The 17,537-nt window shown below is 31.7% G+C and overlaps 1 protein-coding gene and 2 long non-coding RNA genes across 4 annotated transcripts; 1 reads left to right on the top strand and 2 right to left on the bottom strand.

The window, feature by feature from the left end:
- Positions 1–85: 85 nt before the first annotated feature.
- Positions 86–1,128, top strand: LOC129907107 (uncharacterized). Its single transcript, XR_008770958.1, has 4 exons — positions 86–125; positions 188–589; positions 655–795; positions 851–1,128. It is a non-coding gene; the product is annotated as an uncharacterized LOC129907107 (long non-coding RNA).
- A 3,398-nt stretch (positions 1,129–4,526) lies between these two features.
- On the bottom strand, positions 4,527–12,989 carry LOC129907096 (RNA polymerase II-associated protein 3). Its single transcript, XM_055983162.1, has 9 exons — positions 12,706–12,989; positions 8,933–9,014; positions 7,804–8,005; positions 7,531–7,739; positions 7,249–7,376; positions 6,933–7,190; positions 4,954–5,043; positions 4,702–4,894; positions 4,527–4,639 (listed from the first exon to the last, which is right to left on the bottom strand). The coding sequence occupies exons 1-9, from the start codon at positions 12,853–12,855 to the stop codon at positions 4,554–4,556; spliced, it is 1,398 nt and encodes a 465-aa protein (XP_055839137.1). The 5' UTR covers positions 12,856–12,989; the 3' UTR covers positions 4,527–4,553.
- A 2,990-nt stretch (positions 12,990–15,979) lies between these two features.
- On the bottom strand, positions 15,980–17,394 carry LOC129907108 (uncharacterized). Of its 2 annotated transcripts, none has more exons than XR_008770960.1 (4): positions 17,345–17,394; positions 17,120–17,273; positions 16,479–16,808; positions 15,980–16,407 (listed from the first exon to the last, which is right to left on the bottom strand). It is a non-coding gene; the product is annotated as an uncharacterized LOC129907108 (long non-coding RNA). The 2 variants fall into 2 exon arrangements; XR_008770959.1 differs by having other exon boundaries at positions 16,479–16,805.
- Positions 17,395–17,537: the final 143 nt, after the last annotated feature.

The following is a 17,537-nucleotide window of genomic DNA, read 5'->3' as shown; positions in this document are numbered from 1 at the left end:
CAATTGGAAACAAACATGTATAGTGCAGCAGCATTTTTGGAAGCTGAAAGTTATAAAGAAGAAAAGAGAACAATTTAAAATATACATATGTTGTATGTAAACGTTTTTCAACTGTTAGATACAGCGTAAGTTTTGTTATAGTATAAAATATTCGGCTTTTGAAAATAAAATTCTAATTTCTCTCCAGAGCTTAAAAAAAATTGTAGTCTTAGCAAGAATCATTTATTTACATATTAAATAAATTCGACCCATTCACGATCAGATGCTTTGACACCAGAACAAATGTTAGCAACAAGTTTAAGATTTTTTGGTGAAAGAACATATTATGACGTTGGCACGGATTTTCATTCACCTTTTGGGCAGTCAACATTCTTTATACTCTAAGAAACATTGTGTGCTAAATGGATATCCTTAGAAGATATGTGAACTTTAAAAATTGAAGAACCCTAGATGCATGTCCAGAAAAAAAAAAACAGAATTTATGCGTTGATGGAACTCATGTACAAATTATTGCTTCTAAAGATGACAAACATTTGTTTTACAACAGGAAGGGATACTGATACTATTCCCTTAATGTTCTTATTGAAATGTAAACACAAAACTATAGGCAATACAAAGCCAGACTAACTTTTATCTATTTTTTCTTTTCTTTAGATTTGCGATTAGAAAATGTGAATTCGAGGTGTAAATGCGAAGTTCCAAGGCATTTTCCATATAATATATGGAATATCAGTCCACAAAGACGTTAATTCGAACAAAAGTACCTAAACGGGGTTTGAAATGAATATGTTTAAGGTAAGGATTTATCTCGATTTCGAAACATTGTGAATTGAATTTTATTTTTCCAAAGAGATGCTGAATATCCACTGGAACCTTGGTTGCTGACTCCTTTTAGGAGACCAAGTCCAAATAGCCACTAAATGCGATACAAACAAGCCTCATTGGAAAACTGGAAACGTCCGTCGTGGGAAAAATGATTGAATTGCTTAAAAACAGATTTCGATGTTTGTTTTCAGCATAAGCAGCTTCGTTTTTGTTTGCGCCCATTAATTGCTATTGCTGTTTTTTATAAAATTTATCTTTTTAATAAACCTCACTGCGCATCACAAAAATTAAATTGTGTCTTCAAAAACTGAAATTCTGTGCGACCCAAAAACAGTGAACACTTACATTACCGCTCTACAAAAAAAAAAACAAGAGAAACAAACGAAATAACTTCTCTATTGACAGATAAGATATCAAGTTCAGAGAAACAGCTCGGTACACTCAAAAAACAAAATGTTTCTCTTCATAATACGATTAGTGAACTTGAAAGCATTCTCCAATCCATCCAAAAAGAAAAACTCCGCGATAAAGAGAATAGCCCTGCCGCTGTATCTCATCTCTCACTGATCGAAGAAGCTGTTAAATACCTCGAGAGTTTTGCTATTGAACTTACGACGACTAGAGAAAGCGTTGATGAATTCATGGCAGCAGTGAGAACTTCAATCAAATTAAATGTTCCAGCATCTGGTCTTTCAACGAAGCAATACCTCTCTCTTCACGATACCCAATCTAAAGATATTATTCCCTCCCCATCTTCTAATATAAATCACTCCACGATGAGTTTCTTCTACTCCAACATTACGGTTCTTCAGTCTGTTATAGCACTTAGCAACCTTATACAACTTTCCCGCAACCCAACTCAAAAGAAAGCTATAACTGCAGCTGCAGATATATACTTTTGATGCGCTTTTTCTCGACAACGCCCCCAATAAATGCAGGCAGACTAAGGTATTCGTCATCACCATGACCCAGACTACCTCTGACATTCATATGAATCGGTTACCTCTCACACAAGAAATCTGCTCCCGGCTCTTAGACTAATACGTCAAACTTTATAACTGGGAAATAAATTATTTTAAGGCATGGGTTATTTTGGCTCGCATTCTACATGGGAACTCATTTCATTCCATTCTTGTGCTTCAATACTATGATAAATTTTTTGTGATGTTTGCGAATATTTTCAGTCCTTCTGTGTTGAATTTTCTAATAAGTTTTCAAAAGTAAAATAATTTTTTGGATAAATCTAAAGGGCATACTTGTTTCAGGTTCCATTTTTTACTTGCGCAATAGGGCAAGTATTGGTTTCGTGTCGAAAAAAAAAAATTGAGGTTTTAATTAAAACCAACATTACGATGATGGAGAATTCCAAAAAAGTGGGTCTCGCATCTGTACACATTTCCACAGCCTAAACGGGTGGACGGATTTTCTTTAAATTTGGTACAGATGATTTTTATGGAATTCTGAAAGTTGGTTTTTTTTTTGTTTTTTTATATCTCCCATACAAATTTTTCAATTCAAACCAACCAACGGCTCTAACGGTTTTGATTAAACTTTGCAGACGTAATATTCAAAGCAATTGCAATAAAACTGCATTTTTATTTTTTTCAAAAAAAGTCAAAGAAAAAAATACTTTTTTTCATTTTTTAAGAAAATTTTTCCCTAAATGTCGGCTCTTCCCCAACATCAAAAAAATTTCTTTAAATTTATAATCTTAAAATCAACAAGTAAACTAACATAAAAGTGCTTTGAACTGCAAGAGCAAGTACGTGCGACCCCAGTCGTGCATTTTATTTTGTTATTCATGTGAGTGTCCTTATAAACACGGCTTTAATAGTTTATCCGAAGGTTCTCATCTTGTTTATATTCGTTTTTGGGCTGACTTTAGACGCACGTTGGACCCGCGAATCATAATAGGGCCCTGAATTTTTGCAATTTGATAACATATGTTATTATTATTACTAAAGCAAATTATTAGGAAACCCGCCCGGCCAGTTCGGATTTTGATGATCTTTTTTTCAAACGTCAGTAATTAAAAATAATTTAAAGTCTATATGTTTAAAATTGCCGATGTTGCCGTATTGTTTTTTAAAATCAAAATTAAATTTTTTTGAACAAAACCATTTTTGTGGGTTTAAATTTCATAAAATAATTGATACCAAAACATTCCCTAGGTAATTTAAGGAAACAAAATATATGGAAGTAAAAGACAACCTTCCATCGTTTAAGCGATAAGTGCAATTTTCTCACAAACTGACACAAACAAACACAAATAAAATATTTGGAACACAACGGCAACACCTAAAATATTTGCATACACGTTTTTAAAAAGCCAGAATCTCATTTCTATCTGTAAAATTTAAATCCAATAAATTTAACCAAAATTTTTTGAAAGAATGGTCCTTAACTCAGGATTTTGGAAAAAAACGTTATTAAAAATTTTAAATGACTTTTTTTCAAACTTTTTCGTAGTAAATGTGAATTTATTTTTAAAAAAAATTTGGCCATAAATATTATCAGATGAAGAGGAAAAGGTAGTATTTATTACAGTTTTGAAAAAAATTAAAAATTACTTCAATTTCTTTGGAATTTTTTGATAAAAAATGGAATTTTTGCATTGAAATAATTGTTTTTCTCAAAGACTTTGGCAAATAAGAACTTTAAACTTTTGCTATTTAACTTTCAACAAAAAGGGCTATTGAACGAAGAAAAAATAACTTTATATAACTTAAATGTTGAACTTGAAAAAAAATAAGTTAATTTTTTTGTTTTTTTCAAAACTTCTATTAACAAAAGGTCTTCGAAAATGAAATACTTTTTAAATTTTTTTCATTAACTGTAATACATATTGAAATTTCCTTTTATAATTTCAAATCATAATAAATGTGGCCAAAAAAAACTTGAAAAATAAATGTATTTTATACTACGAAAAGAGGACATGTTAAAATTTGTTCAATAATTTTTTTTTCAAAAATCTGAGTTTAATTACCATTTTTTTGAAAAACCCTTTCCTCAATTAACTTAATCTTAATTTTACAAATATGAATAAGCTTCTAGCTTTTTAAAAATGTATATTTAAGTATTGTAGGTGTTGCCGTTGTGTTCAAATATTTTTTTTTGTGTTTAAGTCAATTTGTGATAAAATTGCATGGATGATTGTCCTTCACTCCCATATAGTTGTTTTCCTTTAATTGCCTAGATAATATTTTGGCATTTGTAAATTTATGAAATTTAAGCAAAATTTTTGAAAAAAAATTTTTTGTTCACAAAAATCTTCAATTAAATTTAAAAAAATCAAAGCGGCAATAGCAGCAATTTTTAGTCTATAGACTTAAAAATATTTTTAATTACCAACGTCTGAAAAAAAGATCATCAAAATCAGAGCTGTTTGTTTATTTGCCATTTTTTGAGCTTTAGTAACTCCACTAATACCATTAAATACGAAAACTATTTATCTAACCGACAAGTATCAACTCAAAAATTTGAGATAAAACAGTAAACCATTTAATGAGCAACATTTTTCTTTGTAAGGAAGGATATGAATTTAGGAGGTTATAATAACAATAAAAATAAACAATAAATTTTAATTTTATACATAATTTTATATCAACTAACTATTCGGAATAAACATGATCAGCCGGGACTTTTATTCTATTCTCTTTATTCACTCATTTAATTGAAGAATGACAGAATAAAAAATATAATTAATTAATTAATTCCAAATAAATTGTTTATTTTAAATTAAATGATTCATTTATTAAATCTAACTCATCTGCGCTTGCTTTGTTCTTGATATAGTTGAGAGCATCTGACAAAGCTGCAAAATATAAAGATAGGTATTAATTTCGTATAAGTTTGTTATAGATTACAAAATATTACCCGCTTTATCTTCCTCCGAAAGCATTAGTGATAAGATTTTCAATCTATTATGTTTGCAAAGCTCTAAAAGAGTTTCGCACAAATCATCATTATTGCGTACGTAGAACTCTTTGAAAATAGTAAGCAAACTTGTAAGAGTTTCTGAATCGAATCCAGCTCCCAAAATTTTATTAAGACGCGGTATTTGGATGGACTGTAATAGAACAAATAATCAAAAATACTGATAAAATCAATTTCTTTAAAAGTCCTTACCTTTAAATACTGGTATTTCTGCTCTGCAGATAATTCCTTCCAATTACAATAAAATTGAGCCGTTGATGTTGGTGCAGGAGGAAGAGGTTTCTGTATAACAATGTTAAATTTGAAAGTGACATGTACTTTACATTAATTATAAAAAAAATTAATAGTAAAAAATATTTTCTAATCTATGGAGTTGCTTATACTTATCCAAATAAAAAATTGAAAATTAATGAACAGTCAAAATTTTGTCAGTATAAACTAAACGGATTTTATAATGTTAGTTTTTAAAGTTTGTATTTTGTCCAGTAACCTTTGATTTTAAAGACTGCTCGGCATCCATGAGGCACTCGGCCAAATTAATGTCGTTTTCGATTGGTCGTCCGGAATGCTTCCGGATGCTTCTGAAAGTGTTTTTTTGGCGTCGGATGACAATTCTATTTCTGGAGAGAAATGAAATTCTCTTCTGATTTTGAAATCAGAATCCAGAATCAGAAGCACTCACACATTCAAACCTTTAAACGTCAAATTCGTCAAACTTCATTTTGATGCGATTGTTTTGCAAAACATAAAATTTAATTAAATAAACTCTTGAAAGGTCCACAAAACGAATATTAATGTTAATAAAATGATTATGAATATTCCTACAATCATAAAAGGTTTGCTATTTCCCTCTTTATCATCTTCATAGTCGTCAAGTAATGAGGTAGATTGTGAAAAAACACACATACATAGACATGAAACTTAAAAGTGAAAAGAACTGTGTTTGGGTGTTTTTTTGGCGTTCGGGGTCGGATAGCTCTTCCGGATTACCAATTGAAAACGACATACAAAAAATAGAGTTAGGACTATGCTCCCATTCATTTTTCAAAGCTGCTAGCCCGATTCTACGCCGTGTTACACGGTAGGTAGAATATTTTTTGTTTTCAAACGTATCCTTGACTGTCATTTCACAATCGAAGAAAAAAAAATTGAATATGCTAAAATGAAAAGCATATTTTTCCGTTTTGTTATCGAGCAGCTCAGATGATTTTTTCCAAAATCAAGTATTTTAATTTTAAAATTTAAAGTGTTTCTTAAGAACCTACCTTTTGAGTTAGTGTAGGGCAGTTAGGTTTGTTTTTTTTTTTTTTTTAAGGACGAAAGAAATGACACAATTTTCTCAAATCCTTTTTTAAAGTACTTGATGTTACAGGCAGATTAACCCCCCCTATTCTGGCAAACCTCACAACTAAAGCTCACAAAAACTTTCGAATTTGTGATCTGCTTTGAAGGAGGTCACAACTCACAAGTTGGACTTTTGGTAGAAAGAATTTGTGAGAAATAAAACATCACAAAATCGAGTTATGATCACCTTGTGAGGTTCTTGTGACTTGTGAAGTTTGCCAGAATAGGGCTGTAAAAAAATCCGAAATGTTCTAGGGAGTCATTCCATAGTTTTCAAGACGTAAATCGTCAAAACGATAATCGTGGACATGATCGTCACAATTTGCTTCACGTAACTTAGCGAAGTTCGTTTCGTCTATCGTTTATTTCTTCATGCAGTTTGAGAGCGGTTTATTGGTTTCAAAATAACATTTAGTTACAAAAATGAAATAATAAAAAAAAAACTTTGAATGTGTTAAAGTTTTGACGTTAACTTTCAGTCGATTTTCATCTTGAAGCAAAAAAAAAAATTTATCAGTAAATTAAATGAAGAATTTACCCCGTTTGCAACTTCTTATGAAGCCATTCTCTGTAGCTATAATTTTTTTTAGAGGTATTTGGAGTTGAAATTTTCCCTTCATGCTACATACTATCACCCTTTAAAGAGGATCCTATTAACCTCAAAAGGTTCCTAGCTTCGTTTTTTTTTATGAATAATTTATTTTGGGAAAGGAAAATAGACTTTGATCTTAATTTCATTTCACATTTAAAGTTCAAAAGTTATGAGCGCAACTACATTTTTTAAACGGCTAAATATTTTATAAAAACTGACATATCAATTTTCTTACATCTTTCGTTACTGAAGTTATTATTTCGGCTTCAAGTTTGTCTCTCTTCGATGTTTGCCTTATAATTTTTTCTTGCGGAATCTTATTACAGTCTTTTTCTATAATCGTATCAGTTTTTTTTACTTCCTCATAAGAGCCACATTCACCATTGAAAAGTTTATCAATTACTTCATCGGATATTTGTATATTTGAATTTTCATAATTTTTCCCATCTTTAGGTCCAACGACATCAATAATTGGTATAGATTTTAGTTGTTTCTGTAATTAAAATAAGAATAAACGAGTACATAGGATGTATTAAAAGATATAAACCTACCTTTGATCTAGCATATGAAGGTTTATTGACAGGTAAAATGTCTACCATATTGCTTCGTAAAGGACTAAAGTTTGGCCCTTCCTTGAAACTTATGGGTTCATTTGTGGGATATCCTTTTGGAACAGCACCTTTTGAGAATATTACAAAACTAATTGTTATTTAATGGAATAAAAAGAATTATTTAATAATGAACAATGAAAGGCCGCTGTATTTGAGACAGAAACCCTTCATGGATCAGGAGACGAATAAATAAATGAGTAAAGAAATATTAAACTAAGTTACCAGTATTTTTCAGTCTTTGATTAATTCTCTGCAAACTCTTTTTAGCATCTTGATTTTTTGAATCAATCATTAGTACAGTTGTACAATCCTTAAGTGCCTGCGTATTAAAATTTAAAAACTCATTAGCTTGCATACGGCGGTAATAAGCCTTGATGTTTAGTTTATCAAGTTCTATTGCACGGTTACAATCATCAATACATTCATTATATCTGAAAATCGTAATAAAATTCATAACATCTGAAAAAAAACTATATTTTATTTTTTAATATATACCTTTTAAGTTTTAAGAAGCAGAGTGCCCGATTTGTGAAATATCTTGGATCTTCGCTGTATGTATCAATAGCCGTTGTGTATTGTAATATTGCCTTTCTATACTCTTGAAGCTTTACATGTTTGTTTCCAATATCATTAAATACATCTGCTTGATTTCTTCTTTCTTCTCGGTCCCCATCAGCTTCGATTTTTTGTTGTTTTTCTATGAAATGAGGAAAAATAGCATTAATTAAGTTTATTTAATTTAGAAGAAGATTGAACTAAAAGATTATCAATTTTTATTAGCTTTTTATCGTTACAAAAATAAAATATTTTCGCGATCTTTATAACACTAGCCCAAAAAATTAAAGGAAAACTAATCAAATAACTTTTTAGTATTTTAAGAAGAAATTCTTCATTTTTCTGTTATGCCCTCCCTACGTTCTGTAGTTCTGACATCGATGAAAGTGGCGAGACACCGTGAATTGGAATGAAATCCATTTTTTTGTATAAACTTTGTTTCAATTGAAAATGTTTCTTGACCACTTTTCTCATTGTGAGGATAACAGAACCTAGGCGCTGTTCTGTAATAAACTCTTTTAAAAAAGGTAGTAGTACTTTCCATCAAACATTAGTCAATTGGTTTTGATTTAAGAGGTTTATGTATATCTTTTTCATACTTGCAGTGATGCTGCCTGTGTAATCAATTTATATTGTAGGTTTTGAATGAACAACAACTTGTGTGTACTACCAGTTACCACCAAGTCTAGAAACTTTTTCTTTCAATGACACTACCTAACCTAGGGTTTCAGTGTGACAACACTAACCTAGAGTTTCACTGCAGGTACAAAATAATACATTTTAATGAAAATGTTTGTTAATATATTACACTCAAATACATACGTAAAATTAATACTTAAGAAGGTTATTGCTTCTATATTTTTTTTAATGTAAAAAAAGCAACAAAAGGCTTATCGAGTACCCAGATTGAACTTACCCAACTTAACATACAATTTAAGTCAAATAACTCTATTTGTGTGTTACTGAAAATTTACTTACATATGTATGTTTGGTGCAGATTGTACTCCTTAAATTCTCAAACAGGCCATTTTTATAGATATACATATTATATATTCATAATGTTGCTTACCTGTGATGACATTTTCATCTGTTTTCGGTATTATCATTTCATTTTTGGGAATTTGACTTCGGATTGGCGGAGATTTGATGTGCTTAAAAGAGAAGATTTCTGTTAGATAACATTTTACTTGGCATAAACAGGTTAAGAATTTGTAAGAAAACGAATCGGGGTTAAAAATCAAACATGAAATTATGATTTGATGAATGCTTAAAAAGTGAGTGCAGCTTTCAGGTGCAATACTTAACTAATAATCAATAAAATGAATAAAATTTTATATGATCTATTGAAATAAAGTAAAACAACTACTCTCCACGGGGTAAACGTTGACTTGGTGAAGTGCTTACTCGACTGCTACTATTTCATTGAATTTAAACAATTTAAACTAGCCAATGCATACGGAAAATATTAAATTTTGTATGAGTTTTGACAGATTTGCCATTTTTATTAATCATAATGGGGAATGTATAATTTCGGGCTAAGAGATATGCAATCGTGAAATACGTTTTTGCTAGGAGACACCAATTGTCGACATTAGCTACTTATTACGCTTCCAGCAACGACGGATTTTTTTTCATAAAGGTAACAGGTCAGGTAGTAGAATTAATTAGCTTATTTATCTTGGTGCTTTCATATCATTTTTTGTTTCAAATTTGATATTTGGGAAGTCCTACTGCGAATAGCTTTAACCATCTAGAAGATACATACATACATATTCGTATCCCAATCGCAATGCCTACTGGTCACAAGAAAGCTATTGAAGTCAGTGGGCATTAGGGTTTGGATACGAATATCTTCTAAACGGTTAAGGCAATCAATTTGATACCAAGGACTTTTTTGTAAATTGTTTAAGCCCCTACAGAATACATCTTGCTAAAAATGACTATTCGGTAAATAAGAAAATTTTGAAAAGTAAAAAATGTTTTTATAACTTTTTTATCTTTGACCTCGAATATCTTTCAAATTGTTAGATTAATAAAAAACGTTTATAAGACCTTTTGTGAAGCAATCTGTTTCCTACAAGAATATGTCTTGCCCGGTTGATTATTATAATTTTTCAATTTGTTACAAAATTAAGAACCTCAAATATATTTTAAACTGTTATATAAACAAAAAAAGTGTATAAGGCCTTTTTTGTAGAGCGTTCAATTTTCTACAAGAATATGTAAAGAAATTTGCTAAAAAGTCGATTTATAAAAAAATGATTTTTTTTAGTAGAAGATTAATTTAAAAATAGGCTAGGTTTAGGTTAGGTTAAATGGGCTGACAGTTGATGTTGTTACCGTCACACTTAGATCAATGTAGATCCCTTGTGATACCCTGAAGTATTTATAACTTCATTAAAAAAGTGTAATCTTATGAATCCTATGGTTTGTCGAGCCACTTGGTAGACTTGACAAAGTTCAGTAGGATGTTGCCTGACGGTTCTGATAGTTCTTCTAATTCATTAAAGAAGTAGTTCCCTAAAAATGTTTTTCTAGTCCGGCAGAGTGCTGGACAGTGACAGAGGAAGTGAGCAGTGTTTTCCTGTTCGTCCTCATTGCCGCAGCCTCTACATAGATCATCTGTGCTAAGCCCCATATTCTTTTTATGGTAGCCCATAAGGTTATGTCCCGTTAAGACACCTATAAGGGATCTTAAGGAAGGTTTACTGAGTAGTAAGATCTTATTAGATTTTTTCTCGTCGTACTTCGGCCATAGTTTCCATCTATCAGGAGGTTCCATCTTTAATTGGTTTTTTGAAAAACATTGTTGACGATATTTCGTTTTATTTCACATTGTGGGATTCTGATGTTATGGTCTATGAGAGAGGGATCAAGTACTGAGCCTCCCGACTAACAAATTTGCTTCTATAAAGCTTTACAGGTGTTAATGTAGCTCCTGTAAAGCTGTATAGAAGGGATTTTGTTTGTTGGGCTTCCCTTGCAAGCTCATTCGCTTTTTCGTTGCCGAACACATCACTGTTGCCGTCTTGCATTATGCTTTATGCTGCATACCAAGACCCCTAAGCTCTTCGCGACAGCACGAAACAAGCTTTGACTTGATTAAGGTGGTAGAAATTGCTTTTATTGCCGCTTGGCTATCAATGAAAAAGGTAATGTCAGCAGGTGATATCGCCATCATGGAAGACACTGCTGTAATCGGGGAGTCTGAAAGAACTGGCAAGGTTGAGGTTTTCTGAGTAGAAACCTGCACCAACCCCAGTGTTCATTTTCGAGCCATCAGTGAAGATGGCGATAGTCTAAGTCTAAGTAAGGGGTCAAATAATCTGTACTTACGTTGTTGCCAACGTAGTTAGAAAGGATCGTAGTAAGGAATTTTCCTTCTGTTTGTGAAAAGTACCAGTTCTGTTTTAAGGTGGTTTACTTTAAGACCGCATCTAATGCTCCAGTTACTGACCTTGGATAATGCGCTTTCTAATTGTTCGCTTACAGTTAGGTATTTACCTGTCGCTAGAAGAGCTAGATCGTCTGCGTAGGCTATAACCTTGACACCGCTGTTATACGATCCATTTTATGACCGTGTTTTCTATTTTAAGTTCAGTTAGTGCTTTTTCTATTGCACTATTATGAACATTATTGAATGCTCCTTCTATGTCTAGAAATGCTGCGAGATTCTTAACACAAGTGACTTTTCTATTGTTCTGACTGCACAGTGTAAAGCTGTCTCTACACTTCTGCCTTTTGTGTATGCATGCTGAGAGGGTCATATAGCCTCCGGTCCTAAGTAACTGCGATTAACCTTTCAAGTGTTTTGAGTGTAAAAGAAGTTAGACTGATAGGTCTGAAATCTTTGGGTTCTGTTTAACTGGATTTACCAGCTTTTGGTATAAAGACAACTTTGACTTCACGCCATGTTTTGGGGACATCGAATGACGTTTAATCAATAATCTTATATATATAAATATAAATAAATAAGAAAAAGAATACAATGAAAAAAATACAAAGAGGAATTTGAATTCGAAGCTACCGCGGCTGCAACACGTTTACAAGGCAGCCGAAAGTAAGTAACAGTAAGGAATACAACAACAGAATATGATTTTCTTGTATACAAATTACTACCTAACATGTGTTACCACGATTTTTTTTTCATTAAAGCCCTCCTTTTGTTAAATACAGTTATTGTACTTGTTATTATTAGAAAAAAATAACAAATATTGAAATTTAGAAATTATGCCAAAGATCGTCTATAGCGGAATGGCCCTTTTACTTTGCAAATTTTCAAATCACGCAAAGTTCCATTTTTTGGCTGGTGCAACGCCCGCACTTTTTGCTTTAGAAAAAAAAAACATGAACAATTAAGTGGGGAACTTTTAATTTTTGGTGAACACTTTGCACTTTTACTTTGCAGAAAAGTATTGTTTTGCAAAGTGGTTGGTGCAATAGGGCCCTGGACTTGACAGGTGCACGTGGAGGGCATTGACATCGACACCTTATGTAGGTATTTAGACAGAAGTATTTTTACATGGATCTCAATTATTTAGACAGGAGTCATTTCCCCATTCGACGAAGGTTATTCTCTGAAATCGCAAAAACGCAAGGAAAAATGTAATCTATTTAATAAGGCAAACAAAGAGAAAAAAACAAAACTTACGTAGTTCCTTTGCAACACCTTTTATATAAAAAATTTTGCATGGCATGGTGCCGAAGTTGAGATTTTGTTAAAATTTATTTATAGAAAATCATTTATGAATGAGTTTGGGGAAAAATGTTTTTTTTGAAGAAAATGATATATACTTGTAATGATTTCTTTTAAATTTATGTTTTATTTAAAATTATACATACCTCAGGGTCCTTTTCAACACTTAACTTATGCTCTTTGTCTTTGACTTCTTTTACCCAACTGTTCAGATCATTACGAGTGGTTTTAAATTCTTCAGCATTATTTATAATTCTTTGAACTTGCACTGCTGAGCTATTTGGAACAGTTTCCATTATTAAAATTATTTAGATTTTTAATATACAATCTTGAATCTGGGCCTCAAAAAACTTGTGTATATTATTTTTTTCAAAACAAAAAGGAAATAATTTTGGTTGTCATGTCCGATGAAGTGATATATTTTTTTTATGAGCATGTCTCATGCGAAAAAAAACTATCTGCCAAATGACAGCTGACATAATCTCTCATTCGATTTAAGCGACATCTACTTGTTAGATTTGAATGCTAACATCCTAAGGTCCGGTTTTCATTTCTTTAATACTAATTTCACTTATTTTTAATAAAATTTTATAAATGAATTTTTTTAATAAAGGCATAACTCCAATCACAGTACACATAACAAGGTAATATATTCCGAACGTTGTCAAAATTTGTTTGTCAAAAATAAGCACCAATCTGTCAGGTCGGCCTTTATTTTTTATATTTCAATCACAGTAAACAGAAATTTAAATTTAAAAATTTAAATTTAAAAATAACAAATTTTCTTTGTGTTTCTTCGCGGAAAATGGTCAGTGATTGTTAAAAAATTAGTGGTGTGCGTGGTTTTTCAGTTTTTGTCCGTTTTTCGTCGGTAATTTAAAAGAATTACGGTAGCTGACATTGGTCGCCAAATTGTTATGTTTTGACAGTTGGGCGACCAACGTCGCTATGCTGCCAAAACGCACTAAGTCATATTTTAAGGATTTTTAGATTTAAATGCAAAACAGAATGATGATATCGATCTAGTAAAATACCACACTAAGAAATATTTGGCGTACTTTATGAATTATTTGAGGTATATTTTTGCACGAAGTCAGAAAAAATAACTTTAATACAGGCACAACGCACTAAGTTGACTTAGTGCTTTTTACCTGTAAAGGCTTAACTACATACACCACTTTTTGAAAAAGTACAAAAGTGAAAATATTTTTTTTCTCGCTAGCGCAATTGTTTTGTGAAAAAGAGTATACAAATTGTTTTTTAGACCAAAAAATAAGCTTTCTGCATCATTAGTTTTAATTTTCCAGCCCGAAAAACTACACAAAAATGCATTTGAAAATTTTCACTTTTGTACTTTTTCACTTTTTGAGCCAATGTAGTTATACCTTAACGCAAAAAAAATTAAATCAGTACCAGTTTATAGCAAGAGAAAGCATTAATGAGACTTAGTGCATTTTTCCTGTCTTCAAAACAACATTTTTAAATTTGAAAAATGACTTACAAAGTATCTTGTGAGGTAAATGTAAGAAAAAAGCGGTCAAATGTAAATAGATTAATACAAATTATAAGTTTATCAGCGAGTAAAGACGACTTGAATTTTCTATATGAATCTTAATAACCTTTTAAAAATGAATTAGAATTCTCGTTCTTAACTGGCTTCAAATTAAATGTTTTCGATACGAAAAAAATAAACCGGGAATACTTCAAACTTAATATGAGTTTGACCACAATTTTCGAAACTTGAACGTTTTTAAGAATTTTCGAAGAGGGAGAAATACTGTTCCTAATTATCTGCCGGTAAAAAAATGGCCAAGACTGTACAGGGTGCACCGAACCTCTTAAATTAGCACAACTAGGAGAAAGACCTGATTGATATATGAGGTGTTCAGAGTAATAATGGGTTAAGTCCATTTGAAATTTGTGCATTATTTTGAACTTTGAAAAGCCTTTTCTCAAGAACTAAAGGAACTTTTGAAATAAAGGTTTCACAGATTTCTTTCTTGTATATTATTTTATATAGAACAAAACCCTTAATTTTAAAGACCTTTAAAAATCCGACTTATGTATAGAAAAGTGGACTTCACCCTTTATTATTCTGAACGCCTCATTTGTAAGAAAGGTGTTATTCCTGAAATTTTTCATTCTTGGTTTTCATCATTACCATCAAAATGTTAGACAAAAGATTTCCTTCCAGAACTAGATGTATTAGATGGAAGAGATTATTTTAAATTGCTTCCATTTTTAAAGCCTTCTTTTAATAGTTACTTGTTTTTAATTCTTCTACGTTGTAAAATTTCTGATTTAACTAGGTATAATTGAGATTTTGTCTTTACTTTTGTGCTATAATGTTGTTTCCTTTAACTGCATTATGTCAGAAAAGTATTGATTACGAACAAATAACACGGTGTTACAAAAATGAGGTTTTAAAATATACGCGGGCGGAGACCTATCAGGTTTTGTAGAGCTAGTCGCACTGAATACGAAACGGTATTTGAAAATCCCCTAACACCCCCAAAATCTGGAGTTACGGGCAAAAAACGGTTTTTTGGACCTTCACCCATTGAAAAAATTCTAGCATCGACAATTTTTTACCCATTTTCGATTTTTTTACAGTTTCTGATAGAAGATAAATATACCTTTTTAACAATGTATAAAACATGTAACTCGGTTTAACCACTTAGAATTTATAAGATGTCAAAGTTCAAAAATTCAATTTTTTTTGTCATTTGCCCAACTTCGGCATCAATTTAAAGTATATGTTTTCAAAACAACATGCTATTTAAAAAATATATTCTAAAACTATATCTATTTCCCAATTGATCGATGTATTTTTTATGAAAATCACTTCAAAATTGGCTTAGAAAAAAAAATTTTTCAATTTCAACACAGATACAGAAATTCGAACTTTTAGGTATAGAACAAAAATGTTGTTTCGGCACGTAGTAGGATAAGTTGGACGCCAGGATTTGATGAAGGGTTTTTGTAGAGGAGCTCAATACAAACATTTTTTTTCTTTAAGAGGGGGGTCTATCTCCCCCCGTTTAGGTGCCCAACTAACAATTTCGATGTTATAACGATGGTGAGAAGCTTTTTGTCATCACTAATTTCACACCTAAAAGACTCATATAACCCTGTTTATCATCAAAAAGGCCCCCTTTTTTTACTCCTATTAAACCTATAAGAAGTACGATGAAATACTCCTGTAAAGTTTTTCATCAGTAGCCGAATGTGGTATTCGATCCTATAAATGTGCGAGAAGTACACTGTAAGACTACTGTAAGGTTTCTCATCAGTAGCCGAAAGTGGTATTCGATCCTATAAGCCTACCACAGAATTCTTATTGGAAGCATAATAGGGCTAAAAAAATGAAAATAAAATGAAAAAAAGAGAAATTATTTTGAATTTATATATATATATATATTTATTTTAATGTTCATTTAAGCACTCTAGGTATATTACAACAATATGAAGCACTTTTTGCCGAAGCAAACTCTTGACTTTTAAATTCAGCATTGCATGCTTCAGTGGCTGCAGCCAACCACGAAAGAATCAAAATATGCATGTTATTTTCCTTTCCAGCAACGGTGGTGTGTCAGCGCCATGTTTTTCATCTCCACCACTGGAGGGTAATGCCTCAATTGGATTCAAGACAACCTGAATGATGAGTTCAACGAGCTCTTGCCTGACAATTACCTTCTTATTCAAGCGCCCCAACCAGCCAATAGATGCCAGTGTTTACACGCACTGAGCTATCCAACTGAGTGTTTTTCGAAGCTTCCAAGTGAAAGTCCAACAACAAACGAATGTTTGTTGAGTGTAGTTGGGGATACTCCAAAAGTTTGAATAACCTTGAATAGAAATAAAATGATATTTAAAATTTTTGGGAAAAAATAGAGGTATAGGGTCCAAATTGTCTTACCTTATCAGAGAGTCCTCGACGACAAAAGCTTGAAGAAACTTAATAATCATAGCAATCGACTTCTGGTCCGTCAATTCAACAGTCTTGTGTATAAAAATGAATGGCACCAAATAGGTCATAGTTATACAAATTTTATATATCACTTGAGTAGCCATATTTCCACTGGTTTCGTTATCAGTTAAAGCAGCAGTCAACATTGCAAAAACTCTTGAATCCATTTATCCTTCTTTTCGACTTCATGACGAATCAAAGCACCAATAAACAATGGCATATAGATTAGCACAAGAGATCGCAGACGCATCCCAACAAGATGGTGGTAGTATGAGGCTGCTGGTTGCCGATAGCAAGCATAACCCAGCGGTAGTAGTATAGTAGTAGTTTTAGTATGTGGAAGTAATAGAAGTATGAGAAGACATCAGCATCATTAAAATAAAAATCCATGAAAATATATAAACAAATTAGAAACTATGCAATTTTTTGTTTTTGAGATAAAAAAAATTATTTTTGCAATTTTATTTTGTGGATATCTTAAGATTGTTATAATATATTCATTAATTTTTTTATTATTATATAAAATTTTCAAAAAAAACAACATTATGGTAACTTGCCTCAATAATAGACACCAGAAACTTTGCACATACCTTTTTCTTTTTCTGAATTTTATCCTCTTCTTTCTTGAGAAGAAAATCGACAATGTACTCTTTGAAAAAAACTTTCACATTCACGTACTTTTTCGATGGTTTTGTTGTGATCGTGGCGTCCATAACGTTGACTTAATTCACTAAATAATGATCTCTTGACAATAAAAACACAAAGGGATTTGTTAGTGTATCAATTTTGTTTTTTATTCAAGCGAGATAACTTACTTTCCATTAAGATGAGCATCTTCCATCAGTTTTCGGAATTCATCTCTTTTCCTTGCATTCCCCATGGAGGTTGTACTCATCCCATGCAGGTTGATACCCACCGTAGCCCGGGGGCGGTATACCAAATGTCGGTAGATTGAAGTTTTGCGGATGCATTTCCTGGTGGTATGGAGGATTCTGCTGATGCTGTGGA

The sequence above is a fragment of the Episyrphus balteatus genome, chromosome 1 (assembly GCF_945859705.1).
Source record: "Episyrphus balteatus chromosome 1, idEpiBalt1.1, whole genome shotgun sequence".
Lineage (NCBI taxonomy): Eukaryota > Metazoa > Arthropoda > Insecta > Diptera > Syrphidae > Episyrphus > Episyrphus balteatus.
This window is presented reverse-complemented; position numbering and strand designations above follow the sequence as displayed.

Excerpts from the sequence above, each read along its gene's own strand:
- LOC129907096 (XM_055983162.1), bottom strand. The coding sequence starts at position 12,855 with ATGGAAACTGTTCCAAATAGCTCAGCAGTGCAAGTTCAAAGAATTATA. Across the intron at positions 9,015-12,705 it reads GTGTTGAAAAGGACCCTGAG|CACATCAAATCTCCGCCAAT; the intron begins GTATGTATAATT and ends TTCTCTTTTAAG. Across the intron at positions 8,006-8,932 it reads AGATGAAAATGTCATCACAG|AAAAACAACAAAAAATCGAA; the intron begins GTAAGCAACATT and ends CTCATTTCATAG.